This window comes from Protopterus annectens, chromosome 3.part0, assembly GCF_019279795.1.
Source record: "Protopterus annectens isolate FY-2018-M chromosome 3.part0, PAN1.0, whole genome shotgun sequence".
NCBI lineage: Eukaryota > Metazoa > Chordata > Ceratodontiformes > Protopteridae > Protopterus > Protopterus annectens.
In genome coordinates, this window is record NC_056731.1 from 252164001 (window position 1) to 252178137 (window position 14137).

Below are 14137 nucleotides of genomic sequence, written 5' to 3' on the forward strand. Positions count from 1 at the left end.
CTAAAGGTGCTGCCAGAAGATAAGTGCTTGGCACAGGCAGGGGGAAGTCATTGGGACTGTTTCCTGTATGGCTGTGATTTGTCTTCTCCAGTTTTGGAGGTAGAAGCACCCCATTGTTTAGACCTGTACGAACATTGGGGCCTGTATCTGCCCCTTTGTGGCCTGTCTAACACTGGAAAGGACCAATTCTTTGTAGGCCAGTGTCTGGAAAATCTTGGTGGCTGAACCTGTAAGAAATCCTCGACTGTTTGTTCCTTTAACCAAGCATGCCTCCCTAATGACAGAACCCGTAACTGCGGCCCTGCAGGAGGCCTCCAGAGAATCAAAACCACATTGCAAAGTATGCTTTCCAACTTGTTCAGCTGCATGCATTAATTCCTGCATTTCTTTGTTTTCTGCACATTCAGAAGTTAAACATTTTCTGTTTAAGCAGTGACATAATATATTGCCGATATTTGAGCATATGAAACTGACAATTTAAAGCCCTTATAGCCAAGGTAGAAGTGTAAATCTTTTTTCCCCATCTGTCCAGTGCCCTAGAATCCCTGTCAGAGGGAGTAGGGGTTTTTTTGCAGTGGAAACCTTGACCCCTTTGGGACCCGGAGAGATAGTTTTTGGGTCAGCAGCAGCAGGGTTTTTGAAAAGGAATTTGAGAGTCAGGAACCCTGTAGTACCTGTCAGGCTTAACAGGAGCTGGAGTTAAGGAGTCAGGGCTCAGACTGGACTCAAAATACATCTACAATGTAACACAGGTGGAATAGCTAGGGGCCTGTGTTGTGGCAGCAAAAGGAAGTAGAGTCTTTTCTTAGATTCTGAATAATCTTGGCTCTACCAGTCGAAATGCTCCCTCATGGTATGTAAAGTTTCTCCAAAAAAAGAGTAATCCTCAGGAGAAGAGGCTGAAGGGATTGATTCTTCAGCATCAGAATCTTCATAGGGAGGAAGAGAGTATTCCTGATCAGAAGAGGAATCAGATGAAATGGAAACCTGATCTAAAGATTCATATTCTGTCTCTCGCCTAGGCCACTTAGGAGGGGGATGGGAACCCCTGATCAAAGTAATTAGGTCTTCAGCCATTTTGAGCATCTGTTTTTTAGGCATGAAGGCCTGTCCATCAGGCTGTTGTACTTGTTTGTCTTTAAAGGTGCTTTAGTCTTTGCCTTTGAAGCTGAAGTCATTTTAACATACAATTCAGTAGGTCTGAAAACACCCTCAGAAGCCGATGCCTGCTCAGCGGCTCCAGACCAATCTGAGGGAATAGTTTCCAAAGGTCCAATACCTTAAGCTTCCAGCGGCCTGATAGACTCCACGTGGGTGTCGGTAGCAGCATGCGAGTCTAAAGTAGTGGTAGTCAAGGGCTGTGAAGGCACCTTATTGAGAACCTGCGACTGGCTTAGAAGCCTCGGTTTTGGACCTCTGATGCCTGTCCTTTTCCTTGCATTTCTTGTGAATTCTGGTAGTCGGATGGCTATCGGACGACATTGTATAGTTAAATCTTCTGCCAAAATGGTGGAATGCAAAATCGTACCGACGCTTAATAGTGCGTTGGTTAAATCTAGCACAAAACAGTCAACTAGCAACGTCATGGTCAGGGACTAGGCAAGTAAGAATGAAAGTCCTTATGAGGTATTTGCTTCCCACAAGAAATACAATTAACTTTTTCTGACATCGGTCTGGAGCAAGAAAGAAGCTTCCCCAATGGAGTACTTAGCTTTTAGTGAAGACTTCGGATCTGAAATTCGAACACGAAAATCTCAGGAGTCGGCCGACCGGTACTTGCCAACTGCTTTTGTTTCGGGCACCGCGCAGCAAGAGACTGAAGAAAATTGAGTGGCTGCATCTTTTATACCCCTGGCGCACTGACGCCAGGGAAGATGTGACAGCAACCAACACCGGACCTAGACTTTGGAATTCAGGCCGACAGAGTAGCCTGCCAGCAGGATAACCCAATTGCAATGACTGCAACAGTGAAACACGAAGAACATCACTGCATTCCCTGGGGCTGTCTGTGGGGTCTGTTTCCACAGGCCCTAGGCTGGGCCTGTTTACTCGGAGCAGGAAAGGACCAGCGCTTGCAGGGAAAATGTCTGCTGAACCTAGGGGGCCGGACCTGTAAGAAATCTTACTGTCTGCACACATTATGCCTTTTCTTCCATCTTTAAGAACTCTTCTGCCTTAGTACCAAAGTTATTTGTCCAAGGGTGCAACCAATTTAGATTTGACATGGTCTGGCAGGGGTTGTTCCTTAAGCCATACAGGTCTTCTAACAGATCCGGTGACTGCTGCTCTGCAAGAAGCTTCTAGGGCGTCAAAACCACAGTGCAAGGTGCGTTTAGTTACTCTATGTGCAGAATGCATTAAGTCTTGTAAATCTTTAGATTCTGCCCCAGCAGGAAAGGACATTTTTTTTTGTTTAAGGAGTTCCAAGGTATGCTGCTATTTAAGCATATGGAATGGACAATTTAGTGCCTGATAGCAAGAGAAGCTGAGGTGTATATTTTTTGCCCCATCTGTCCAGTGCTTGGAAATCCCTGTCTGTGGGGGTGGGATTGCTTTAATCCCTTTTGGCCATTGAGAAATGACCTCAGGGTCGGCGGTTGGATTTTTAAAAAGATATTTGTGAGAGTTAGAGACTCCACCTGTCTGGTTTTCTGGGAGCAGGAGTTGGGGCATCAGGAGTAGAGCTGGATTCAAGGAAATCATCCACCACATCCAGGACTGGGGGCAAGAAGATCTATGCATTCCAAGTCTCTTTAGACTGAGGGTAGTGCTAACTCTCCCATTGGAAATGCTCCCTTAAAGTATGCAGGGTTTCCCAAAAGGAAAAATCCTCTGGGGAGAGGCTGAAGGAATGGATTCCTCTGCATCAGAATCCCAGTGGAGAGGGGCTGGATGTCTTCACAGTCAGATGCATCAGATTCATTGGATTCTTTTTTAGATGAAACTACTGAGGACAGATCTCTCCCTTTTTGAAGGGATAGCTTGGCTTCCCCTGATCAGCATAAGGTCTTCTGCCATTTTAAGCATTTAAGAGTGAGGCATGGTAGCAGGCGCCTGAGAGTGGGTAGTCTGTTTCTTGGGTGCTGTTTGAACCTTGGGCCTAAGGAACTGCTTCCAAAAGAACGGTAGTTGCGACAGACATCGGTTTGTCGAGATTCAGAGGCGTGAAGGACTTCTTCGAAAGCCGGTGCCTGCTCAGCGGCTCTGGACCCATCCAAGGTATACACTACCACAGGACCCTTAAAACGAAGAGTTCTGCGGCATACCGGACTCAGAAAGGGTCTCGACAGCAGTCTGCAAATCAACTGAAGTGGGCATCAGGGTCTGTGAAAGTGCCTCAACAAGTACTGGAGGACTGACTACTAGCTTAACGGAAGCGTTGGAAGGTTTGGACCTGCGGGGTCTATTTTGACATTTTTTTCAGAAGATCTGCTGTCGGATGGCTTACTGAAGCCATATCAGAATTCGAGGACTGTAAATGAATATATCCAGGTACAACAAAGGCCCGATGACCGACAGTTCTGCCGTTAAAGCACAGAAGCGACAATGGGGGAAGTCGCGGTCTGGGCCTAGGCAAGTGGCACAGTGGAAGTCTCGGTGTGGTATTTGCTTTCCACAGGCGAGACAATTAACTTTGACAGCGGTTAGTGCAATAAAAAAGGATCCCCAACAAGGTACTTGGGCTTTAGAAGACTTCAACTTCAATTCGGAAACGAAACCTCAGGTAGCGAGTCAGCTGCCTTATTTTATACCACTGACAACCTGACATCAGTACTCAAGAGACAGCAACAGATGGAGAAGAACATCCCACAAGACATTTCTCAAGTGTGCTAAATACAAATTTAAATTAGTATGCTGTGCTATGGGAACAATCTACCAATGGATGCAGAACATCTAACATACAAGTGTACAGTCTAGTTTTAAGTGTTTCTATTGGAATTAGATCCATCACTGCTTTTACCACTAGGTGTACTTCTTCATTTAGGCTACTTTTCACTTTGCATAGCAAGTCATTTTACTTCTTATTTTGTATTACATGCGCTACATTTTGCATTTAACCAGCCCAGTTGCTGAAGCACAAAGTACTAGTTTTTCTGCTAAGACTCCTACCACTCTTTCACAACTTAGCCACACCAACTCATACATAAAACGGTGGTGAAAAAGAAAAAAAAGGAAAGGGAAAGTTTTGTGGGCAGTAATCCAATATCAAAAGTAATTAACTTCTCCATGGGAAGCTATTCTGCCATCCTCCTCCATCTCCAAGGCAGACATGGCTTGCTCAAACTATTTTATACTTTTTAGGCCTGCTTGCAGTGGACCCCAATCTGCTCGTTTAATGCGTTTCAACTCCCTTCAACAGTCTCCCTTCTGTTATGGGACAAGATCAGCTTATTAAAATATATATCAATGTCATTAATGATGCTATAATACAATTGTTAAACAATTTGTATTCAGTGCTGGGGAAAACAGCTTTAGTTACTGCTGTGTCAACTGCATTCTCTTAAGAAAAAAAAAAAAGTGTTGTATGAAGTCGAGGCATAAGGTCTGAAACATCTAAGCTCAGAAAACAAGACCCCTTGAAAAGCAGGTGGGTCATGTATAAAAAGGTATTCACCTGAAGTCAGATGCAAAAACCACAGAGGATGAGGATGTTTGCAAAGTCTGACAGTCAGCGTAACAAGAAAACTGCATGAAAAGTTTGATAGAAAAAATATTTTTACACATTTTTCTTATGTAAAAGTGAGACTGATTTATCAACTATGAAGATAGTCTCTCAGTGCTGTAAGAATAAAATTTGCACATCCTGAAGTGCTGTTCCTGACTGAAGGCATACAAAGTAAATTCTTAATGTTATTTATGACAAATTAACTATTCCCACATACTGCAACTGACTCAGGATTTCTGCACCTTTACCACCACCTCTTTTTTCAGCTGATTAGTTCTTCACCGTCTCAAAGCTCTGTTGCCTTCATTACATTTGCAACCTCAAATGGACTTCCAGGAGGACAAGGGCCGGGGACTACTGGATCTTCCTAGTAGGATCAGGCTTAGCCTACAAAATCACTCCTTAGCTGCAAGCCTTTCTTCCTTCTACATTGCTTACACATCAGGGATCAATAATTATGAGTCATACCCTCACAGTCACCCCTTGGTACTCAAGTTCACACCAGTACATTTCTCCCTTTCGTAAATGTGTCACCAGCATCACTTCCTTTGCTCAAGGTTCCTTCCATTACATGATTTTATAGAATAGGCCTTGAGATACTAAATTTCATGCTAGATTGAAAAGCCTCTTATTTTGAACTTTGCCTTACAGAGAAGCTAGGCAAGGATGTAAAATAAAATGACTGACAGGAATACCACATTCACATATCAACATTTACAGAGAATGAAATCATGGGCAAAAAACATTTTACCTCATTCCATGTCATAGGCTCTGTTCTAAATAAAGAACTTGTAAGTTCGACTGACAGACGTTTCTTGTAGTCCTGTGGTTTGTCTTCAGACATCCGGAATAGCACTGCAGCTGCATAAGTGGCTTTAAAAAAGAAAAAAAATGGTTAATTTACATACACCCCCCCCCCCCATACAAGAACTATAAATGGCCTGCATAACATACCAACTCCTTCATTTCTGGAGTGAAGCAACTCTGTTAAAGGAGCGGTGGCACCTTCTGCTTCAATGGCTTCAGCTGCCTCTTTGTCTTGAGCCAACTCACAAAGCACTCCTGCAGCCACTCGTTGAATGTTTTCAATAGGGGAGTAAAGAAGCTGAAAGAAATGTATGTAAAAACTCAGTCAAAGCCTTTTTAAAGGTAAAAAAAATGGCTTCACTAAATCAAATAAGCTCTAGCCAACATTCTCCCAATACATCACTAGCTGCAAGGTCTAGTAATGAAGAATCCAGATCAATCCTTGGTTGTCCAACCCAAGACTTCCAAGTCAGATTTACTGAACAAGTGTATTTTGCTGAAAGTACAGCTGTGCAAGTAAAGCTGTGTAAAATCTTTCATAACTTGATGTCTATTCTATATGCTGCTGTATCCATAACATGACAGAGTCTGCCTCTGGTTGACTAGTACATCCTGCCATATTACGTTAGCTGCTACTGCGGTGATGCACACGTCGGCCCTCTGCATTCAGCGTACATTGGCCATAAACGACATCTGGTATAAAGTAAACGTCAGCATGCACCTACCTCAGAACTGAACGCCGCCGACAACCAGCGACTATGGATTACTATAGAGTGGGTACTCAAGAGTCATGCAAGCATCAGTGGGGAGGCAGGGCAGGAAAAGTACAGTTGTGTACACTTACCATAAATGTAGATGTTAGAGTGTATTCACTGCTGCAGTCATCACACTTGAGTTATCTGCCTGCAGGTAGCAGTCAGCCTGAATACCAAAGTCTTAGTATTTCTGCGCCGGATGCTGTCGCTTCTTCCATGTCAGATCACCAGGGGTATAAAAACAGGCAGCAGACACCATTACATCAGTTTTTCTTGCCCCACATGTCAGGAGTCCCCAAATAGGGAGCTAGTATATGGTGAGGAAACCACCAGTAAAAGTAAATACCAATACCATTAGGAATAGCCATAGAGAGGAGAGAGAAAAAAAACGGGGCTGGAGGGAGGGAAACCAGGAGTGCAGTGAATACACCAACATCTACATTTATGGTAAGTGTACACAACTGTACTATTTTCTTCATGTTTCACTGTTGCAGTCATCACACGGGTCGATTCCCAAAGCTGAGGAAGGGTGGAGGTAGTCAAGAAGAGTTAAGGCTGGCTAGTAGGCCCTGCAAGACTGCTGTAACAAATCCAGTCACGGATTTGGAAAAGATAGGCAAGTGGTAATGCTTGAAGGTGTGTACAGAACTCCAGGTTGCAGCTTCCAGAAAGTCCCTGGTAAGGACTTCCCTGAGAAATGCCATGGAAGTAGAAGTAGCCCTAGTGGAATGTGTTCTGACTCCCTGAGGGGTTGGTTTTCCATGGTGCTTGTAGCAGAAACAGATGCAGTGTGCTATGCATTTGGAAAGTTGGTTTAGAAATGGCCTTGCCCTCTGCCCCTGTTGCAAAGCTGACTAGCAGCTTGTCAGATTTTCTGAAAGGCTTGGTCCTAATCAAGGTAGAACCTAAGCTGTCTGTGCACGTCCAAAGAGTGCAGGATCCTTTCCCCTTTATTCTGAGGGTTAGGGAAAGTTGGCAAATGGATAGATTGGTCTAAGGTCACAGTGGACACCACCCTTAAGCATAAAGGACTGGTTAGTTCGAGGGAAACCCTGTCCGCATGGAAGATAAAGGGTTCCGCAGCCATCAGTGCCTGCAGCTCAGACACTTCTAGCTGAAGTGATGGCTAGAAGCAAGGCTGTTTTCCAAGAGAGGAATTTTAACTCTGCTGAAGCAGCAGGTTCAGTGAGCTTTTCCAGTACAAAGTTAAGGTCCCAAGCAGGGGTCGGTGCTCTCCTCGGGGGCCTTAAAAGTTGTTAGCCCCTCTCAGGAACTGTTTGAGAGGGTGAGAAACTAGAGGTGGCTCAGTATTGTAATGAGCATAAATGGCAAAGGCATGAATCTTAATGGAGAAGGATAGGCCTCTGCAGTAGCTCTGCTAGGTAATCCAGGATTAGAGATAAGAAGGGCACTGCTGTGTTCTGTCCTTTAGGGTGAATCCAAGACCAGTATCTTTTCCACTTTTTCACATAGAATTTCCTAGTACTAGGCCTTCTGGCTTCAGGAATGACACCCAGCACCTGTCTACTTAGGGTTGCTGGTGGAGTATTCAAGGAATTAACCAGGCTGCAAGATTTAGGGTTTGCAATTGTGGATGCAAAATCTGTCCCTCCTGGTGGGACAACAGGGTAGGGGGTCTGGTGTAGGTGCCAGGGTGGCACTGTTGTCAGGCTGCACAGGAAGAGGTAACAGTGCTGGCGTGGCCAGTCCTTGGCCTGTCTATCTTTAGAAGCACTCGAGAAAAGAGGCAGAGGGGGAAGGCATAAAGGCATAGATTGAGAAGTTTTCCCATTGAAAGGATAGGGAATCCACCTTCCAGGCCCTGCTGTGAGGGTTCCTGGTGCAGTATTTGCTTAACTGGTTGGGGGGGGGGGGGGAGCAAAGAGATCCACCTCTGGGGTCCCCACCGCTGGATCAGAAGGTTGAAGGTGCTGGGCTCCAATTTCCACTCGTATGGATCTAGGAGACTTCTGCTCAAGTCTGCTAGTGAATTTTGTTTGCCTAGCAGGAATTGAGCTTGCAGATGGACGTGGTTGTCCAAAGCTGTGCTCCACAGTCTTATGGCTAACCTGCAGAGTGGGTAAGAATGGGTCCCCCCTTGCTTATGTACCACAACTGTGTTGTCTGTTTTTATCGCAGTTGTCCTGGAAGGATAAGGTATCTTAAAGCGGTCAGAGCATTCTGTACAGCTATCATCTCCTTTGGTTGATGTGCAGGTGAATTTGGCTTGGGCTCCAGTGACCCTGCATGCATTTGCCAGCTATGGGGGCCCCCATGCATAGTCTGAGTCTGTGGTCAGGGTTTGGGCAGCGTGGGGTAGAGTGACATGCAGTCCAGTGTTGTGGTTGCATGCTTCTGCCCACCAAAGGAACTCTGCCCTCAGACAATATAGGATAGGAATGACTGTTCCCATGTCCAGAGGATGTTGGCACCAAAGACCAAGTACCACTAAAGTTTCGAGGCCATGAACCCTAGGGCTTGCAGTATTTTTCTTGCAGTTAGATGGGTTATGGTGGCCATTTGCTTGAAGTAGTCTGTCAAATAGACCTGTTTTTCTGAAGTGAGAAATGACATCTGGGAAGTTGTGTCCAAGCTTGCTCCCAGGAATACAAACTTTTGACTGGGCACCAGTTGTGATTTCTTTTTGTTGATAGTGTACCCCAATGAAGTCAGAAGTCCTTTCACAAATGTCAGGGGCTGAAGTAGCAATTCCTGACTGTCCACCTGAATCAGGCAATCGTCCAATTATGGGTAAATCTGGATATTTCTCTGCCTGTGGTATGCAATGGCTGGAAATGAGAAGTTATGTACCTACCATAACGTTCCATGTTAGTTGTCTTCTCTCGCCTTCTTTCTTGTTTGATGGGTTCGGAGCCGATCCTCGGCTCCGACTCGGCACTTGCTAAGCTCGAGAGTCACTTTTACCAGCTCGAGGCAGCCCCATATCCCATGATGCAAGGCGGTAAGTACCCAGATCTCGTTTGATGACAAAAGGGCAATATAGCACCTAGCATAAAAACTTCCAAAAGGAAGAAAGGAGAGAAAAAAACCTGCAGGATGGTAGAAGGACCAGCTCTGTATGGTCTTTAGAAGTATAACTCCTTGTAGAGAAAGGTCTGTCCAGGTCCGGGGGAAGGAGGGAGGGTCGCAAGAAAGAAGGCGAGAGAAGACAACTAACATGGAACGTTATGGTAGGTACATAACTTCTCAATGTTAAGTTGTCAATCTCGCCTTCATTCTTGCTTGATGGGACCGCGTCCCTAGCACCTCTATCCTGGGTGGCTCAATGGAACAGACTCTTGAGAACTGTAGAGCCAAAACTGGCTCTGTCCCTGGAGGCCAAATCCAATTTGTAATGGGAAACAAATGTATGAGGAGTGGCCCAAGTGGCTGCTGCACAAATAGTGTCTAAAGGAAGTCTAGCTTGAAAGGCTGTAGAAGTAGCTAAGCTTCTGGTTGAATGTGCTTTTGGTTTCGAGCACAGCTGTTTTCCCCTGAGCCGATAAATTTCAGAGATGACAGAAGAAAGCCATCTAGACAAGGTCACTTTTGAGACAGGAAGGCCTTTCTTGTTATCAGCATAGGAAACAAAGAGTTGATCGGATTTCCTGAATTGTTTTGTTCTGCCCAAATAATATCAGAGTTGGCGGTGGACATCAAGACAATGTAATTTTTGTTCCGATCTGTTTGAATAGTTTGGAAAAAATACAGAAGATAAATGGCTTGATTCAAATTAGTCTTTGAGGCGACCTTAGGCAAAAAGGTCGGATTAGTTCTCAATGATACCCTGTCTTTGTGGAAGACCAAACAGGGGGGCGAACAGACAGAGCATGAAGTTCAGACACCCTCCTAGCTGATGTAATAGCAAACAGGAATAAAGTTTTCCATGAAAGAAATTTCAGGGAACAAGAAACAGCTGGCTCGAAGGGGGGAAGAATCAAGGATGTCAGCACTAAATTTAGGTCCCATTGAGGAGGAGGACTCCTGACTGGAGGCTTCAGGAGGAAAATTCCTTTCAAGAAGGCTTTACAAAGCCTGTGGGACATAATGTTGTGATCTGCGAACCCGACATGAAAGTTCAAGATAGCAGCCAACTGAACTTTGACTGTGGAAGAAGAGGAGCCCGCATGAAAAATTTCCGCTAAGAAATCCAAAACTGCTTGAACTGGAGCAGTGAAGGGATCAATATTCTTGGTTTTAGCCCAATAAGAAAAACGTTTCCATTTGCTAGTATAAATCCTCCTGGTAGAGGATTTTAAGGAAGCTACTATGATGTCTCTAAAAGGGTTAGAGATCATAGGAAGCCTGGCTAAGAAAGGAAGTGGAGCAACCATGCTGTGAGGTTGAGAGAAGGGATAGACCGGTGCAGCTGACCGGATTGGTGAATCAGAAGATCTGGCACTGGGTCCAGATGCCACGGCTGCACCAAAAGGTGACGATGAAGGAACGGAAACCAAATTTGTTGAGGCCAATAAGGAGCAATAATCAATTTGGCTCTCAAAACGGTTGCTTTCTGGATAACTTGAGGGATCAGAGGAAATGGAGGAAAGGCATAAAGAAGTCCCTGGGGCCAATCCTGGGTCAGAGCGTCTCTGGGGGGATGGCCTGGCAATGGGAAGAGAGAAGTCTGGGCATTTGCTGTTTTGGGGAGTAGCAAAAAGATCGCAACATGGGCGACCCCATTCCAGAAAAATCTCTTCCAGTATAGATTGAGAGACCACTCGTGAGGCATGAGAATAGCTCTGCTCAATCTGTCCGCTAAAATGTTGGTTTTCCCAGGGATATGAGTTGCTACCAGAAACCGATGAGAGGAGATCGCCCATTGCCAAAGTCTGAGCGCTTCTCGACACAAGGGGTAGGACTTGGTTCCGCCCTGTTTGTTGATATACCAAACTACAGACATGTTGTCTGTGTGGACTGCAATTGTCCCTAAGGGAAGAAAGTCGTTGAGGGCTTGCAACGTTAAAAGCACTGCTCTCATCTCTATGACATTTATGTGCAGGTGGTATTCGAAAGGTTGCCACGTCCCATGAACCATCCTGCCCTGATAATGCCCCCCCCCCCCCACCCGATCAGGGAGGCATCCGTAGTGACAGTGGCTACCGGGGATGGGGGTACAAAGTGTCTGCCTTGGTGAATCTGGGGAGAAGTGATCCACCAAGCAAGATGATTCTTGCAAATCTGTGTCACCAGTATTTGGTGACGCATTGGAAGTTGTTGGTAAGACCACTGAGTGAACAACATCCACTGAAAAGGCATATAGAAGCGAGCCAGGGGAAGAAGGGTAATGGCCGCAGCCATGAGGCCTAACACCTTTAGAACCATTCTGGCCTGTACCTTCCTGTTGGCTAGAATGATCCTGATGTGACTTTGAATGTCTGAGATTCTTTGATCTGTAAGGGTAGCTGACATCCGAACAGTGTTTAAGTTTGCGCCTATGAAAGTAATAGACTGGCAGGGCAATAAGGATGATTTTTCGGAGTTGATCGAGATGCCCAATTGAGAACAAAGATTTATTGTGTAATCCCTGGCTTGAAGAAGCTGATGCCTGGTGGTGGCTGAAAGGAGCCAGTCGTCGAGATATGGAAACACCTGGAATCCTTGACGTCTCAGGTGAGCCGTGACCACTGCCATACATTTGGTGAACACTCTGGGGGCTGTAGTGAGACCAAAGGGCAGGGCTCTGAACTGGAAATGACTGGACCCCAGCCGAAAGCGGAGAAATCTCCTGGAGCGTCTGTGAATTTTTATGTGATAGTACGCATCCTGAAGATCTATTGAGCACATCCAGTTGTCCTTCTGTAAGAAGGGCAGAAATGACTGAAGAGTGACCATTCGGAATCTCGTCTCTCACAGACTTGAGTCTGCTGAGATCCAAAATTGGTCTCCAGTCTCCCGTCTTTTTGGGGACCAAAAAGAACCTTGAGTAGATTCCGGGCTCTGAATGATCTGTTATGACTGGCTGAATGGCTCTTTTTGCAGTAGTTTTAAGACTTCTAATTCTGCAATATCCCTTAGACCGGGTGGTACATCTGGAAGGGAATTTGAGTGATAGAACGGACTTTCCTCGAAAGGAATTTTGTAACCCTCAGATATGATCGACTGTACCCATCTGTCTTGAGTGAGGGAACGCCAGGCTTCTGGGTACAGCGATAATCTTCCCCCGACTGCCTCCAAGGATGGACAGCCGGGCAACACCTCAGGGATGCTGAAAGGGCTTGTCAGAGACTCTCTGCTTCCCTGGTTTTGTGGACCCCCTCTGCCTCTAGAGCGGCGTCTGTTATTGTTACCCCCTCTGCCTCTAGGGGTAAACTGACCACGTGTATCCGGCGTGACTCCTTGGGATTTGCGGAACCACATTTTGCCACCCTTCTGCCCTTTGGGGTAAGGTCTAGAAGGGGTGGAAAAACGGACCCCTACGGCAGAAAGTCTTGCCGTCCTGCTCACACCTGGTCAACGTTTCCTTCACTTGAGGGCCAAACAAAGCTGACCCATCAAAGGGAGAGTTTGTGAAGGACGCCTTAAAGGGATCTTCAAAATTACAGAGCCGCATCCAGACTTGGCGTCTAAGAGCCACACCTGTACCTGCGGCCCTACTCGCTCCATCTGCAGCATATGATATCAGTCGCATGGAGGAGTTAGCAATAGAATTAAGGGTTCCTAGCTGTGAAGCAATTTTTTCTTGAGCCCCTGCAGCTGTAGGATCCTGTACTACTTCACCTAGCTCCTTAAGGATATCCCTCTGGAGTCTGGTGAAGTGACATAGGTAGTTCAGCGAGCATAGCAAAGGTCGCTGAAGAGAACATCCGCTTACCATACCTATCCATGGTCCTAGAGTCCTTATTAGGAGGATGGACAGGTACGGAAGGATCTGCAAGTTCCTTAGTGGCAGCCGCCACCACCATGGCATCAGCAGGGACACCTTTCGTGAGGAATAGCTTGTCCGACGGGGCAGTAATAAATTTAGAAGGCCTCCTAGGGACTGGCTCTACAGAGTCAGGAGCAGCCCACGCCTTTCGAGCAATAACCTGCATAAGGGGGTCGAAAGGCGGAGACACCCAGGAGGTGGAGGGCCGAGATCCAAACGCCTCCAGGTATACCGACTCATCCTCAGAGGGATTATTGGTGGGCCAGTTTCCCCTCTGTCTAAGGAGTTCTAGGATGTCTGAAAAGGAGACATCCTCAGAGGGGGATCTTGGGGATCCCTCTGACTCATCTAAGTCAGTATCTGAAGTGATAGACTCGGGGGAGTCTACGTGTTTCCTCTTACAGGTCCTCTTCCGCGGAGGATCTCCTGACTGATCAGGAGAATCCTCGGAAGAGGGGGTTCTTCCCAGTGGGGAAACCTGAGGCGGAGGATCTCTGGGTCCGAGAGCAAGAGAAGTGGCAGAGATATCGACAGGCACCATAGAGGGAGGAGCTAAGGGAACAGACTGCTGTCTGAGTCCAGTGGCCAGCAGGCTCCCCTCCCAGGGAGGTCCGAGAGAACCCGTTCCGAAGAACCAGGAACTCCAGGACCCACCGAAAGGGAAGGCTCAGAGGCAGATGTCGGAGCCGAGCTCACCAAGGCCGAGGCTCCAAGGGGAAGAGTGGGGTCGGACAAGGGTCCGATGCCACTCACCCCCTCGGAGGAGACCAGGGAAGCCCGACCACCGAATCCCTCTAAGGAAGGTCTCGAAGAGGAGATAAGAGTAGAGGCTGAAGGAGCAGAATGGGGTATCTGTCCCTCAGCCGTAGCAGAAACCATTCACGAAGACTCCAACTCCAAACTCTGGGGTAGAGTCGAAGGAGGAACTGCAATGGGGTGTGGACTAATAGTAGTCTGTTGAGACGGACTATGTAGCATCTGGGCCAGTGCCTGTGATTTTAATAATCTACTGGCCACTCTCTCTAAATCATGGTCAGAAAG

General features: G+C 46.5%; 1 protein-coding gene across 3 annotated transcripts in view; it reads right to left on the bottom strand.

The window, feature by feature from the left end:
- The window catches only part of CTNNB1 (catenin beta 1), a 756935-nt gene that overhangs the window by 115119 nt on the left and 627679 nt on the right, over positions 1-14137 (bottom strand). For all 3 annotated transcript variants that reach the window (XM_044064737.1, XM_044064734.1, XM_044064735.1), the window contains exons 12-13: positions 5621-5771; positions 5418-5539 (exon numbers count right to left, since the gene is read on the bottom strand). In XM_044064737.1, the coding sequence (XP_043920672.1) occupies positions 5418-5539; positions 5621-5771 (273 nt within the window). The remainder of the gene's footprint in view (positions 1-5417; positions 5540-5620; positions 5772-14137) is intronic.